A 17,310-nucleotide genomic window follows, 5' to 3' on the forward strand; every position below is an offset into this window, starting at 1 on the left:
CTGCTACTTGGAGTTCTGTACATACTTTCACCAAGCATTGCCATCTGCCAATTTTCTCTAAATCCAGAGCTGGTTTTGCCACTGCAGTCTTGCAGGGCCTTTTAGCTGGTATTAATTCTATTTAAATTCCTCCTCCCATCCTTGGCTTTGGGAATCTACCCAAAAGTGATGACTGCAACAGTGAAACACAAAGAACATAGTACAATTGTGTACACTTACCATAAATGTAGATGTTCAAGTGTATTCACTGTTGCAGTCCTGGTAACCTTCCCTCCAGCTTCCTTCCTTTTCTTTTTTGGATATACCTCTACTTTCCTTTACTATCTTCAAAATCTTTTTGGTGTATTTGCTTTTTTTGTTGGAGGTATAACCTTGTATATAGATTTAATTGCTTCCCATTAAGGGGGCACCTGACATCTGGTGCAATAAAAATTGATGTAATGGCGTCAGCTGCATGTTTTATACCCCTGACAACCTGACATCATGGAAGAAGGGACAGCAACCGACGCAGGACCCAAGACTTTGTTAATCAAGCCGACTGAGGGCTACTGCAAGCAGATAACACAAAAGTGATGATTGCAACAGTGAATACCCTTGAACATATACATTTATGGTAAGTGTACATAACTGTACTTTTTGTGTGACTTCAATTACCCATCTATTGACTGGGTAAATTATACATGTTATAACTCATTTGCCCAAAGGTTCCTGGACTTCATTAACTCCAATGCCCTGGACCAGCTGGTTGGCACACCCACAAGGGACTCAACCATCCTGGATCTGGTGCTCGCCATCATGGAGGACCACTGCACCACCCCCAGTGTGTGGCCATCTCTGGTGAGATCTAACCACAAATCACTCTCGCTAGAAGTAACTATAATACAAGACCCCTCCCCCCCCTTTGCAACAACTAGACTAAAAAACTTCTCCAAGGCCAATTACAACCTCATACATCACAGCATAAATAGCTTCATAGTCCCCCCCCCCTGATGCAACAGACACCTATGCAGAGTTATACACCAATCCTTTATACAAGCACCTGTAAAATTTTATTGATTCTGCTGTACCTGATAGAACCAAAGCAAGATTTTCATGGAAAAACAAACATGCCTAATGGGCAATTGCCACTAATAGCTATAAAACAGGGGAAAGAAGCTGCTGTCTAAGAGAAGAAGGGAACAGTTTCAAAACTGGAAACACTCCCTCCTCAATATAAACAAACAAATAATACTCCTAGTAAAGTCCTCCAACGTTAACTATAAATCACAATTAGCTTCCCTAACTAAAGTAACCTCAAAGCATTCTTTAGTTACATCTGTGACCTCAAAGGTGAGGCCCAGATTTGCACTGAACTCATAGTTAATGGTACTACATATACCAGAACCTGTGGATATAGCAAACCTGTTGGCTGACAGGTTCAGTGAAAACGTCATGCCCTGTCCCCACCACATATACCTCAAAGCATCCTTAACACCTGTCGCCCACCTAGTATCCCCGAGGAGCATGTCTTAAACACCCTCTCCAAGGCCAAAAACACAGCCTATATGGGACCAGACAACATCCTGAGCAGAGTTCTACATGGGTTAAAACAAGAATTAGCATCACCATTGGGCACACTTTTCAGTCACAACCTAATCAGTGTCTTTGTCCCAGCAGAATGAAAAACAGTTACCATCATCTCTTTGCACAAAGGGGGTAAATCCACTGACCCTGGGAACTATAGAGCCATTAGCCTTAACAGACTTATCTGCAAGCCCTTGGAATGAATCGTCATGGACCTTATTAGCAAAGATATAGGAAATATCCAGTTGCTCAACCACTACCGAGTTTGGCTTTGTCAAATAGAGATCATGCCTGTTAAACTTGTTGTACTTGTTTGAGACAGTCACCAAAGTGCTAGATGAGGGCAAATCTGTGCATACGGTGTACCTAGACTTAGCCAAGGCCTTTGACACAATTCCCCACTCAGGCATCATTGATAAACTCACCCAGCTGGGTATCAACCTATATATTGTCAGGTGGGTTGCAAACGGTTCACTGATAGAACTCATATGCTCAAAATAGGGGGTTCCACCTCCTCCAGCAGATCCATAGCCAGTGGTTTTCCACAGGGATTGGTTCTGGGACCCCTACTGTTAGGAATCTACTTTTCAGAAGTACAGACTAAAACTAAAGGACTGTGGCTGTCAAAGTTTGTTCATAACTGCAAACTGTGAGCGATCACTAAAATCCCTACCAATGTCAACATTCTGCAAGAAGGTCTTACGCAGACTAATGATTGGTGCCAAAGTCAGGGTCTTAAACTTAATGCAAAAAACTGTATTATCATCCCCTTTGGCAAGGGTGCTGTTCCTGCAAACTACCACATCAATAGCAATGCCCTAAGCACACAGTCAGCGGTGAGAGATCTGGGAACACAGAATAACAGCAACCATATCTTTGATCACCATGTGTCCACAGTGGTAAGAAGAGCATTTTGTATTGCTCATCTTATAAGTAAGGGCATTGCCTTCAAAAAAAAGAGGTTATAACCAATAATCTTACCTCATCATGCCAATAGTAGAGTACAATGCTCCCATTGGTATGTTCTTTTCCAAATACCTGCAGCGATTGGAGAGACCACAAAGGTTCCTTACAAAGAAAATTCAGGGTCTTAAAGATCTGTCTTATGTGGACAGACTGAAATCATTGTCACTTTACTCTGTGTCATACAGACTGCTCAGAGGTGACCCATGCCTTGAACATAGAGCAATCTCTGACTCAGCTTTAATGGAAATGTTGCACACTCACCAGTAAAATGGCACATGGGTCACTCACTCAAAGGACCTTAACCTGGTATGTTACAATCAACAGAACTTGCTGGAGAGACAGATTGTTCTCACATAGGTTGCCCTAGCTTTGGAACCTTCACATTAAACAAAGCCTCTCATTCTCCCTATTTAACTGTAATTTGGATAATTGGACGGGTAACTGGAAATTCACCCTGGGGGGTCCACCCGTGTTCCTCTTGGACAGGGGCATTAGGTGCTGATTTTAGTGCCTGCTTGAATCAGACACCCTTGGAAACATAAGTTGAACTTGGCTAGGCTTGTAAGGGCCCTTAAGTCTAGTAATCTCATATGAGCCTATGAAACAACATGACAAGTGTTTTTGAAACTCAACTTTCTCAATGCCTTCAATATTACTGAGATGTCCAAAAAGTTCTTTATGGACTCAGATTTGCAGGGTGATGCATTCTCCTATTTTAGTCATATTTTTCATAAGAAGTTCAACATAAATATAGGAGGTGATTTAGATGTTTTCTTCTTTCAAGATAAAGTAATCTGGCAGACATGTTTTCTTTTTTGGCTTATTTAGCTTTCATTGTTACTCTATCTCTGAATTTTCATTGTAATGCTTTTAAATGTTTTATTATTCTGATTTGTAATTTAACTGTCCCTCCATACACCTCTGCTTCTGTTTCCTGTATTTATATTATGAATAAAAAAATACTTGACGGGAAGTGATGAACAGCCTGCTTCTGTAAAAATGCAACTGCATCTTGAATTTAATGAACTGATGCTTGCTTTTCAGTTTTCCATGGTGTAGAACAGTAGTATTTTCTGTGTAATCCATCCACTTCATATATGCACTTTTGTTCATTTGCATGCATGTATCTATCCACTCCGATTGACTACATTTCTCAAATGGAAAGGGGTTTACAAATAACAGTTATTTCATCTTGTAGGATTACTTTTTTTAATTGCTTCCCTATCTGCAATGTTTCTACAGTTATTATGGAACTAGAAAAGTGTTACGGTTTACTAGCTATTATATGCAAAAATGGTGCTGCTCAGTTAAAAAAAATGAGTATCTAATGTTTTCTGATTAAATATAAAGTAACTGTTTTTTTTTTTTTAAAAGAAGTATTCAAACAGCCCCCCATATTCTGTTTTACCCAGATGTTTTGCTGTTATGTATATAAATATCGATGAGTGTCATCTCTGTTAACATGATTGAAATGTACTTGGTTAGAAAAATGAACACTTGGCTGTTTCCAAGGGTTAGTGAAACATATGAAGTTACTATAAAAATATAGATTTGCAAGTAAATGGAAAACTCATATAAAAGTTTCATGGTTGAAGGCAGGACATTATAAAATTGTTTCATAATCTGGAATCAATATACAATCTCTTTAAAAAATCCATAAACTGTGAATCAGAAGCAAATTTTCTGGAGATGTAACCTTTTGTGTTCCAGATGCTTGCATGTCATTTAGCTGATTATGCTAGTGTAACAGAATTACAGTTTTAATAGGAGTAGTTTATTTTCTGAATATTTGTTACCAAAGCTAGCTTACAATCATGGTGTAAAAATATCATTGCAATGGCACTGAATTATAACTTTTAAGAGCATAGGACATAGCAAAAGTAATTGCATCTGATTGACATGTAAATGCTCAGTCATTTACTATTAATTACAGTAAGTAGTAGTGCAGTTTAATGCATTGCTGGTGGGTATATTCAGTGCTCTTATGCAGTTCCGGTTAGCTGCCAGGATATCAGCTGCACATCTGTATGTATTTTTATATAAATTCTTGCTCTACATTTTGCATTCACAATTTTTCCATAAAGCCTTCTTCCATCTTAAATGGATCAACTGAGGAGAGAGGATTTCCAGTGGAGTCATAGGCAGAAATGCTCCAATAAAATTGAAAGACATTAATTCATTAAAAACTGTCTGTTCCTTGGGTTTGCAAAGAAAATGGATAACAAAAAAAAATCTATTAACTGGAACCTACCACCACTAGAAAGTATTATTGTTTTGGTATTCAGTGAATGCAATCAATTTATTTAAGTTTACTATCAACACAGATGTCTTTCAGTGTTTCTTTCCAAGCAATATGCAGTACAACAAAGACTTAAAATAAAACCATACTGCAAATTTTGTTTATAAGAGTAATCTGCAAAACAGAATACAATTTATCATGTAATATGTTGAATTCAATATTAGTCAAATAATGCTATGCTTTATTTTGCTTACTAGAATAGAGTACTGATCAAAATGATCATTTGCGGACCTAGCCCAGGTTGTACTGAATGGCACAACAGAGCACAATTGCTACAACATACACACACACACACACACACACACACACACACACACACACACACACACACACACACACACACACACACACACACACACACACACGTATATATATATATATATATATATATATATATATATATATATATATATATATATAGATGGGTATAGATAGATATATATATATATTTACAAGGTGTTTGCTGTATTGCTTGTTAATAAGCGATACAGAAGAGTCAGTGTAAAGGGAGTTAAGAAGGAGATTTCATTAGTTATGTGACATGATCACTATTATTACAGTTAGATTTAACTTTCTATTAAAATTGTTTGAGTTCACATCAGAAGTTAGACTATTCTAACATTTATAATAGATCTGAGTCATATATCCATTTAAATGATATCTAAATGAGCGATCAAAACTGAAACTGATGAGTCTACATTCATCAAGTCCAGCAGACTGAATATGAATTTACTGCATCTGTAAAACTACCTTTTCTCCCACAGTACAGTGATTTGATGTTAGAATAACAAATATTGTGGATTACGATAGATCGTTCTCAGTATGTTATAGAAGGTACAAGCCCTTTGCAGAAATTCGAGTTCTGAGTTATTAGTTGTTTTTTTTTTCATTAGACTGCTGCTTCAACTAATCAATGAAAAAGTTGTTGATGACTTTTGCAGTGATTATGGCACTAATCTCCTGTAATGATGATGCCGTAGCAGTTATGTACATGCAAAATGTATTTGTTCAGCTGCCACGCTTGAAAACATATTTATGTGTCAAATATCTAACTAGCTCAGATGGTTCAATGAGTCTCAGGAGTGCAGAATTGGGGCTTCAAGGCCCATAGTTGGTCTTCTTCATGTGTCTGTAGTTAGAGACAGGATTAAGGCACTGAAGTCTTAAAGGGCTGTTACAAGCCGCTCCCTGCAATACACTGACTGATACTCCCAAACTACCATTTCCCTATTATGTGATTCTGAGCATGTCAGTTCACCAGACAGTGTTCTGGGTCATCAATGAAATTGGCTTGTGCTCCTCAGTGGTCTGCTGTACCATATGCTTAGTAAAAACTTGTTAACCTCTAAATATTTGGCAATGAATGGACCTATAAAATGAGGAAGGGAATACTTCTTATACACCTGAGATAAATGGTTAATTAATCCCGGCTACTTTCTAATATCACATCACAATGAATGGAGCAATGGACCAGTATTCAATTGGTAATTCATCTCTCAGATACAGATCGCAATATACTCAAAAATTAGCCCTTCACTGACAGCCAGTCTTTGTAGCAGCTCTATGCTTCTGAGTAGGCAAATGGCACTTTCTGGCTATGGCAGCTATGCTGCTTTCTCAGCTTTTGTGAAAACTAATATATTTAGGAGAAAAATGACTAAGTAACATTTTCATAAAATACAAGGTCTAACTTAGTTTCTGATATGCATTGTTGGTTACTAATTTCAGTATAAATGATATATGTCACCAAGAGCTGCTACCCAGAAATATTTTTTTAAAGAGAGAAATATTTATTTTTTCATGGGTTCATAGATTCATAGGTTCATAATTTGGTACAAGGCTATCAGCCCTAGGGCCTATACAAGCCTAGCTATAACAATTCCCTGGCTATTTCTTCCCGCAATATTTACTTCCCTGGACCCCTGTTAGCATGGGGGACTGACATGATCCCCAGGGTAAATTTCCTATCTCCCATCCAAACATCAAGGTTCCTTTTGAAGAGGGCCAAAGAAGCGCTCTGCTTGACATGTATGGTCAGTCTATTCCAGAGTCTGGGGATTCTCTGGGTCAGTAACTTATCCCTCCAGCAGGTTTTGTTCATTGTGATGACAAGGTTTAGATCCCTGGAGCATGTGGCTTTGAGGGATTGGGATTTCTTTAAGTGTAGCATGTCCAACAGCTCTGGGTTTGACATGGCCTTGTATGTTAAGCAGAGATTGCCTCTGAGTAGATGATATGTGACAGCGTATAGCTGGAGTTTTTTTTAGATGGTCAGGATAGGACATCTGCTTTAGGCCTGTGATTCTTTTAGTGAGGTATTTCCTGCGGCCTTTCCAGTTGTTGCAGATGTCTTGAGGGGTACATACCAAATGTGGCGTTGTATTCTATAATGAGTCTAATGAGGGATGAGTACAGTGGGACAATGACCTCCTTTTTTCTGGATCAAAAGCCCTTAGTGATGAGGTGTGCCACATAGAAGGATTTCCTGACTTCTGTGGTGATGTGGTTATCGAACCTGTGTCCCTAAGTCTCTTATCACACTTTCGGTGTTTAGTGTACTGCCACCTATGTGGTAATTCATGGGTACATGTTTTTTTCCCAAAGGGGATAACTATACATTTCTTGGCATTGAGCTTGAGCCCATGGCTCTGGCACCAAGCATCTCTTTCTGTAAGGCCCTTTTGTAGAATAGCTACATCATTTGGGGATTCAATAATGGCTCCCAGTTTGCAGTCATCTGCGAACTTTGTTAGCCAAAGTCCCTTAATGTTGGCCTGTACTTCAGAGAAGTAGATGCCAAACAAGAGCGGTCCCAGGACTGAACCCTGAGGTACTCCACTTGTCACTTGTCTGGAGCTGGATTTGGAGTCGGCTACTTTTGCAGTGTGGGTTCTATCAGTAAGCCAGTTGGCAACCCATCGAGTGATGTAGGGATTAATGCCCAGCTTAGTAAGTTTATGTATGATTCCAGAGTGGGGGATGGTGTCGAAGGCCTTAGAGAGGACCAGATAGGCTGTGTGGACCACCTTACCTTTGTCCACAGCTCTGGAGACTAATTCAAAGAAGTCAATCTGGTTCAGGAGACAAGATCGGCCCTTCACAAACCCAAACTGGGTGGGGCCCAGTGTTTGAAGGTTGCCAATGTCTTTATTTATATGTTCCATGATAATACGAATCATTAATGTTATTTTTTCAATCTATCTTATCATTAATGTTTCTGGCCAAGTCATTTTTGTAATACTTTCCTATAATTGCTTTAGTTTGTTGGAGTCCCCTTTAGCACATTACCTGCCCATGTTGAAAGCAACATAATGATTTCACTGCAAGTCTTTTTTGTGTAGAATCAACTTATTAACTTTCTTTTGTGATGTTAATATAATTAACACAATACTTTCTTTTTTTCAGGAAGGCCAAGTTTTAGAATGTTCCTTGATCAACAGTATCCGAGTAGGAGCAGTCCCAAAGGTAAGATACTAAAGATAAATCCTTACATTATTTCAGGAAAATGTAAAGTCAAATATATAATGTGTTAAATGTGTTTATTTTTATTTGTTTACAGGGATAAACTGCTAATCCAATTGGACCAGTTTCAATCTTAGCCCCATAGTATGGACAAATTAATGGTACAATAAGTTAAAATGATAAGACCATTAATATTTAGTTCTTATACAAAGCTGAACATGCATTGTTATTATACATGTATATTACATGCAGAATGATTAACACATTGAGGAGAGGACTGAGAGAGAGATGAATATCAAAACACTAGCTAGATGCACTGATATGATATTTGTAAGGTAGTTAAGGAGGTAGAAACAGTCGGAAAAGGACTGGAGAAATATGATATAAAAAGAAGAGATTTACAGTCCAAAAGAAGAGGAGGTTATACCTATGTCCTTATTTGTGTGGTAGTGTAAAAGGATGTAAAATAGTTCCAATGATTATGTATACCTCTGTTTTGAAAGCATTTGTAAAATGTTTCTTTGAATGGAACACTCTTAAGGCATGTTCTAATAACTGAAAAATAATTACTTTCTGCAATATGAGCTTGAATGGATTCCAGTGTTTGAAGAGCAGTTACATAAAGCTATTGTTCATGCAGTGAAGTCTTGTTCGGAGGGTTGGATACGAGGGATTAGACAATGAAAGCAATCTAAGGTTAAAGACTGACAGGCAGTGGGGCCTGCTTGTTTGCAAAATATAAGGAATCCTGATTTAGTACCTTAAAGATGAACAAAAAGATATCCAAAAAACAATGTACCAACAAATCTGAAAGAACAAGTGAAGGTCTGGGCTAGAATCACAGAGTTCAATCAACAAGTTAAGCTCTTTCATTCCATAATGCAAGGAACTTCTTCAGAGCTGAAGTCCATATATTAATAATGTAAATGTTTTTATGTTTTTATTTACAAGTGTGTTTATATTTTATATTTATATTTGTGAAAGCAAGTATCGCAATTATTTTTAATATATTTAAAAGGGTTCTCTAACTTTAAGAGCACTGTTCAAATGACTAAGTGTACTGTTCAAATGTACTTTGATGTTGTCTGTTATGTAACAGGAAGTGCTTTTATGGCACAGGAAAATGATGTAACTTTCAGTTCTGAAGAAGTTCCTTACATTATAGAATGAAAGTATTTAACATGGATAAACTCTGTGATACTAGCCCAGACCAGCATTCTTTTGCTCCCTTGCAACTTAAAGATATGGAAAACCAGAGATATTTGATCGATAGCAGCCATTTCACTTTACTCAGTATCTCTCAGTTATGCTGCTGTGGCATGTAGTAAATAAATACATAAACAATAATAATAATCATCATCATTGTCATCACCATTATAATAACAATAATGGAAATTCATAACACTTCTCCCTAAGGTCCTATAAATACCATTAACTACAAAGGTTCTATCAGTGCTTCATCATAATGCCATAAGTATTATCTCACCAATCATACAAATAACCTAAAAGGAGGTCTGGTATGAAAAAATAGCATGCTTATGGGATATAAGTAAAAATGAAGCTTGACAAGCCTTATCTGCAAAGCCATGGAGAGGATCATAATGGAACTCATAAATAAAGACATAGGGAACTTGCAGACTTTGGATCCAACCCAGTTTGGCTTTGTCAAAGGCAGATCCTGCCAATTAAACTTGGTTGACTTTTTCGAGACAGTCACCAAGGCCATTGATGAGGGAAAGGCAGTCCATACAGCCTACCTCGACCTGGCAAAGGCCTTCGACACAATACCCCACTCAGGTATCATCGAAAAACTCATCAGCTTGAATGTAAACCCATACATCACAAGATGGGTTGCAAACTGGCTAAGTGACAGAACCCACAGGGTCAGAGTTGCTGGAGCCATGTCAGACTCAAAGCCTGTCACAAGTGGTGTCCCACAGGGCTCAGTCCTGGGTCCACTCTTGTTCGGCATCTACTTTTCTGAAGTACAAGCAAACACAGGAGGGTTATGGCTGACAAAGTTTGCAGATGACTGCAAACTGGGCCATAGTCGAAAACACATCTGACACAGATATCCTCCAGAAGGGCCTCACAGAAACGGATAACTGGTGCCAGAGCCATGGCCTGAAGTTAAACGCCAAAAATGCATAGTCATACCCTTCGGGAAAAACAAGGTTACCCCTAGCTACCATATAGGTGGCAATCCACTGAGCACAGAAAAGTCATCAGGGATCTGGGGACCCAAGTTGACAGTAGCCTTCGTTTGACACTCATGTTGCTAAAGTAGTTAGGAAAACCTTCTATATCGCCCACCTGATCATGAAGGGATTCACATCTAGATCAAGGGAGGTCATCGTCCCCTGTACTCATCACTCATTAGACCTATGATTGAGTACAATGCCCGTTCGGAATGTATCTGACCAGACACCTGCTGCAGCTTGAAAGGCCCCAAAAGTTCCTCACCAAAAGGATAAAGGGTCTCAAAAATATGTCTTATGCTGCCCGACTGAAAGAACTCCAGCTCTATTCAGTCTCATACCGCTTGCTCAGAGGTGACCTGTGCCTGACATATAAGGCCATGTCAAACCCAGATTTGATGAATATGCTTCACCTCAATAAATCTAGATCCCTCAGAACCACAAGGGCGAGAGACTTAAACCTTGACACGGTTATAAATAGAACGTGCTGGAGGGACAGATTCATCACCCAGAGACTCCCTATGCTGTGGAACAAAATCCCGTTACATGTGAGGCAGAGCACCTCGCTGGCCTTGTTCAAGAGGAATCTTGACCAATGGATGGGAGATCGCAGATATACCCCAGGGATTACTTCAGTGTCACTGCTTGACAGAGGCACAGAAAAATGATAGGCATAGTTTTTATTCAAACTAAAGGGGTGGCGAAAGCCACATAACTATGGGCTAGGCTTATAAATGCCCTTGGGCAGATAGCCTAGTATGAACCTATGAACGTATGAACCTATGAAACACAAGATAAAAAATGACTACTTGAGCATGTGAGATCATGATTTCTGACATTTTAAGTATAGTCATCAAATGAAGCAGATAATTAGATGTTTGAAAAAAGAGTACAATTTAAAGCAAAAACAAAACAGAAATCGTGCATGCATTAATTTCAAATGTTTAAATGGAAGTTTCAGTTCTAAAGACAGAGTACAACATGTCAAAACCAGTCATGCCTCTCTCTCTCGGCACCCACCTTCTGCATACTCTCATATTTTCTCATGATTAAAAATTATAAAATATATAAAATGAACAAAGGATATCTTTCCATTAATCCAACTCTTCTGAAAGACTTGTAGTGATGATGTAATTCAGCAAAAATAGTTTCCTTTAGTGTGGCTATGGAGCTGAGAATTAATCCCTGAACAATTCCATATTGTATTAACTAATGAAGATATTTGTATGTAAAAAAAAAAAAAATATATATATATATATATATATATATATATATATATATATATATATATATATATATATATGGGTTTACTTAAAATGATCTAAACATACTAATATCTAAAGACTTAAATATCTAAATACAAAAATATCTAGGACACAAAATGTCAACAAAATTGAACTTATACTAAGAAAGGATTTGCGATTTGCACCCGTCCCCCACTGCTGGTATGTATAATTAATAGAGGGTGTGCAGGTGAAAGGAGAGCTTGCCATCCTGGAAAAACACTGAGTTTAGATGTGATTATATTTGTCAACATTTTGTCTTGCAACTCCCCACCCCCTGTTAATAATATGTATCAACTCCCAGGTCAAACAGCAGCTGGGAAAGGGCATAAACATTTTCTTAGTATAACTTCAGTTTTGATGACATTTTGTGTTTAGATAGTTTTGAGTTTAGATTTTTTTTGTCTGTATTGTGTTTAGATATTAATGTGTTTAGATCATTTCAACTATATCTATATTTTATATATATATATATATATATATATATATATATATATATCTGGTTCTACCTCACTTCAACGACACGCGGAACATCGAAATCGCGAGCCCCAGAAGATCAGCTGAGAAGACCGCGGGACCCAGAAGATCGACAGTGCAGAAGACCGACCCGGCGGATGAAAGCACCGGCGCCGAGATGCCGACATGGGAAAAGGCTATGTAAGTATCGACATTGGGGTGCAAGTAAGGTAGTGGATATTGACGGTCTGTGGGGATAGGGGTGGGTTAAGTGAGTTAGGGTTAGGGGCGGCGGTCAGGTAAGTGGGTAGTGATTGTGTTTGGGTTAGGGGCAGGATAAGTGAGTTAGGGTTAGGGAGGCCAGGTCAGGTAGGGTGTCTTAGTGATTGTGTTTGGGTTAGGGGCGGATAAGTGAGTTAGGGTTAGGGGCGGGCCAGGTAAGTGTGTGGTGACGGATCTTAGGGTTAGGGTTTGGGTTAGGGTTGTAGGTAGTTGTGTATGTGAGGTTTAGTGTGGGTTTGTAGGGATTTTGGTGTGCTTGTGTTGAGTATGTGGTTTTTGGCCGCGGTATGTGTTTTGTTTGTTGATTGTGGTGTGTGAAGTGTATGAGGTTTCGTGTTTGTGTACCGTCGGTTATTTCGTTGTCGGGCATGTGGAATTTCGTGTTTTTGTACTGTCGGTTATGTGGTTTCGGTGATTGCGTTGTCGGTGTTTTGGTGTTTCGTTTATGTGAGGTAGAACCATATACACACACACACACACACACACACACACACACACACACACACACACACACACACACACACACACATATATATATATATATTCAGACACTGAGGCTGCATTACTTTTCATATTATACTGATACTCTGTCATAGTTATTATGCAACAGAACAGGCCTTATTGTATTCCTCTACTTGTGGTTGTATGCCCACACAAACACATACATATCTATAAAACGTCAGGCTGCATTGCCCTTCAAATTAAATTCTTGCACTTTGTGTTACATCAGTAAAACCTTGGAAATTATATAGATTTTGGAAAGGTATAATGAGGTGGCATAGCCCCAGGAGCTGAAAGTGAAGCTTGCCCTACATATAAATGTATGTATTAGGTGGTTATTATTCCTTATACAAAGACAAGGTAAACTTGTCCTCTTCTGCTGCTTCTTCATTGCCGCATCTTGCTGCCATGTTACAGCTCAGCATACTTGGTTTTGGCTTTTCATTATTTGTGATGTTCTTTATATTCACAGATTTAATCTGTGGGTTTGGTACTCACATCATTAGAATTTTTAAAGGTGACATAAAGCTCACCTGGATTTATATGGGCTTCATTATTCATGAATTGCGATGCATTGATATTTGAGCTTGTGACTTTCTGATGGCTGTGTGTAAGACTTACTTGAATCTATGATGTTTACCACTGCATGTATGACAGATTTTGACCAAAGTACTCAATGCTTTCTCTGAATAAATGACATTTTCCTTTATACATGCTTTTATGAGTTTTGATTCTTCTCACAAAGTTTAATATGACATCTTTTATGCCTTTTGAAGTTAGCATCGTCTTGTTGGTAATGGCTCTCACTGCACAGTTCTGTCCTTGAATGACGGCACATAATTGTAGTAGTTATCATTCCTCTCCTGTGTCCAGTCATCTGTTCTTAGTTCCCAGACTGGAGCATTTTCCATGTTGTCTAGTAACTTTCCCTTCTCATTTTCCTCTGAAATGCCTGCTGATTATCTTCACAATCCACGTTAGGATAAGGAAAAATGCTTGTAAAATTCCTTTCTTTATCCATCTGTTCCACAGCAGTTTCACTGTGTCTTTTACAACATATTTTTGGGCTGAGTTATTGTGCAGCTGTACATTTGGTAACTTTGCAATGTCTATTGTTTCTTAGCAGACTTTGCAATTTCAAGTTTTGCAGTGTAAAGTAAAAGCAAAAAACAAAAATTGGAAAGGCAGACGTTCCATCCTAATATTGTTTAGAGTCCTTCTGACATCATTTACATACTGCTTACAAGTGTCATCCACTACATATCCCTGTGCCTGTAAAAGCTGCAACCTATGCCAATGGCCCTTATACCTTCACAGTGATTGATCTGCTTGCACTAGCTCCATACAGCCTAGTAGCAATAGGCTTACCCTCTCCAGCCTCACAGCTAAATGAGCATAACCCAATCACCAGGCATTATGTCTATGATAGTATATCCTGCATTTCCTTTCCCTTCTTGTCAATGATTTAACAACACTACCTTAACTAAATGCCTGAAACCAGTATCTATGTGGCCCCTAATGTGGCCCATTAACACTGATACAGCCTGCTTATGTTCAAAGTCATCATCTTACCCCCATATCACTATAATGGCTATTGGAATCTCCTGACAAACTGCTCAACAATCCCAGTAGCACTAACTTTTCTCTTCCTACTACTGCTTCTTTTGTCATGGTAACTGAAAATGCCTGCCTACTCCTCTCAACCATCCTTATGGTCATCAGAGCACTCTGTCTGCCATGCCTTCCAGAATAGGACCATTCTGCATTCTCTTCCTACTCTATCCCCCGGATTTACTAAACTGATGTGCAGGACTAAACTAGTCCTGCACGTAAGCGGCAGTTTAAAAGGAGGATGGCAACGCACCATGCATATTAATGAAGGTGCGCTACCTGAGCTCCAAATCCTACACTGAGTGTGAGCGAGAGCAGGGGGCGTGTCTGAGAGCAAAGCTCTCAGAATAAACACGCCCCTGCAAAGTAGAACAGAAGAAAGTGTAAATAAATGAGCGAGACTGCTCATAGGTGTTCGTATATCCCCACCACCAGGTTCGAGTCCCACTGCAGCACATATCATTTTCCATGCGAAATCTGTATATGAACATATTTCTGAATCCTTTTGCCGTATAACCTACATAATAACATTTAAATGTGAACTGGATTACTGCATGAAATGCATATGTGAAGTGTCAGTGTCATAATGAATAAGGCACTAGTAAGCAGGTTTATGCACAAATAAGCAGTAGTAAGCATGTCTAAGTGTGTTTGCACGGGGGTACAGATTAAGTGGAAGTAGAAGCTAACTGAGTGTAAGAAACTGTAACCGGAGGTTAGCAGCGCTTACAGTCGTGCAAACCCACACAAACCCACCTACAACTGCTTTAAAGTGCCTTAATCACTCTGGATCCAATGGCCCACGTTCTTCCCAGCAACAAAGTAAACTGCATCTGCAAGGCTCTAACTCAGGACCCTGTACACTATAGTCACAGCAGTTAACCACTAAGCCATCATAGCAATAGACATGCATGAGGTATCAGCAAATGAATTCTCACCATAGGAAAATCAAACCAAACATGTGAACTGAATCTATGTACAGTGTGATGTTGGATAACCTGCCGCAGAACATAAATATGTGAACTGGAGTACTGCAGCAAGCATAGATTTGAGGTGTTATTGTAATAAAGTGTAGAAGCCCCCAGGTCCCCATACAGTGTATGTACACAGGAATCACAGATACCAGACACATATATAACCTGTATTAAAGAATAAATCAATGCCAAATGGCAAATATAGTGCTAATTAACTATTAAGCAATGCTAACCGAAGCACAGCTCAAGTTAGTAAGTGTAAGCAAGGTGTAGGGGAGCCGATTCAATCTGCCTATTGGTATATCTCTTTAAGCAGTGCCAACCTCATGTAAGCAGGTCTGCCCTATAGCTTAGCCTTTTCAAAACTGGCCAATCATGGGGAAGTGTGGGAAAATGGCCGTATGTAAAACCCACAGGTGGGAATACTGCCGATAACTGGTTGTAGCTTCCTACTTCAGGCAGAATGACTGGTGTGGGTGATGGCACTCGATTTAGAGCACAGCGCTGGGGCATCCAGGAGTCAAAAATCATGGTATAGCTCCTGGTAAAACACCATGATCAGAGACTACTGCAGGGCCAGTTCCAGGGCTCGCAGTATAAAATGGAGGCCTGGGACAGTCTCGCCTGTGGCCTCACCAGTACCACAGGTACCCTCCAGACTGGTGAGCAGGTCAGGCACCACCATACTGACCTGAAGCAGCAGAGGGGGGATGTACTGGAACAGTGGATCCAGGAGTCTCGGCAGATGCCCAGTGCCCCAGGACTGAATAAGTACTCATCCTACTAAGTAGTAAATAATTGCCTAGCTTGTGTATACTATGGATAGTTATGGCTAAATATCACTGCATTTCTCTGACAGCTGCAGATGAGTGGGCTGCAAACCAACAAGCCCATGATGCTAAGCAGCAAAGGCTGCATCGCGAGGCAGGTTAGTAATCAGTCTGCATGTACTGTCATAACAAATAAATATAAAAGCCTTAGAAAGTGTTGTACCAGTAGAAATAAATGTGTAATAGTCTGTGAATAAAGGTATAACCCATGGAGTGCTTCTGTTTACTCTTCTCTCATATGTTGGTGATCTGTTCCATACTATAAATAGTACTGTTGTATCTTAAGCAGTGTCACCCACACTGTGGTATGCAGATAAAATGGGCATGAAGTCCTGCATAACAATGTTGGAAGTGCCAAGAGTTCAGCTATATTGTACAAGTTAGGGAGACTTAGATAGAAAACAGTCGAAAGCTTTAATCATTTCCCTGATAGCACAGTGTACTGTGATGTTAGCTATAATATTTTGTCACACACAGCAGGGGTTTCATTCCTGGGAGTGCTACTAAGTTGTATGCATAATCATACCCCACAACCGTGCAGATTTTGATACAATGTTCAGATAGAAAGCTGTATGCATACTTACACCCAACAACAGTACAGAATTTGCTAGAATGTTCATATTGTAAGTTGTATGCATATTCATACCCTACAACTGTTCCAATCTGTCCAGCATGTCCAGATAAATGGCCCATATCACCAGCTTGGTACCCTGTTCCCCTGAAAATCCAGTGTGATGTTCCAAGAAATGTAGGCAACTGTCAATGACATATAACTGATATTCAAATGTGTACATAGTCAGAGAATGTATATGGAAACAAACCTGTCATTCTAGCACTTCACCCAAAGTGTATGACAGCAATTCAGAACATATGTTGCATTAACAC

General features: G+C 39.2%; 1 protein-coding gene across 1 annotated transcript in view; it reads left to right on the forward strand.

The window, feature by feature from the left end:
- Positions 1-17,310, forward strand: part of PLCB4 (phospholipase C beta 4) — a 1,792,792-nt gene that overhangs the window by 443,032 nt on the left and 1,332,450 nt on the right. The window contains exon 4 of the mRNA XM_044056592.1: positions 8,234-8,293. Coding sequence (XP_043912527.1) covers positions 8,234-8,293 — 60 coding nt within the window. The remainder of the gene's footprint in view (positions 1-8,233; positions 8,294-17,310) is intronic.

This window comes from Protopterus annectens, chromosome 1.part2, assembly GCF_019279795.1.
Source record: "Protopterus annectens isolate FY-2018-M chromosome 1.part2, PAN1.0, whole genome shotgun sequence".
In the NCBI taxonomy this organism is placed as follows: Eukaryota; Metazoa; Chordata; order Ceratodontiformes; family Protopteridae; genus Protopterus; species Protopterus annectens.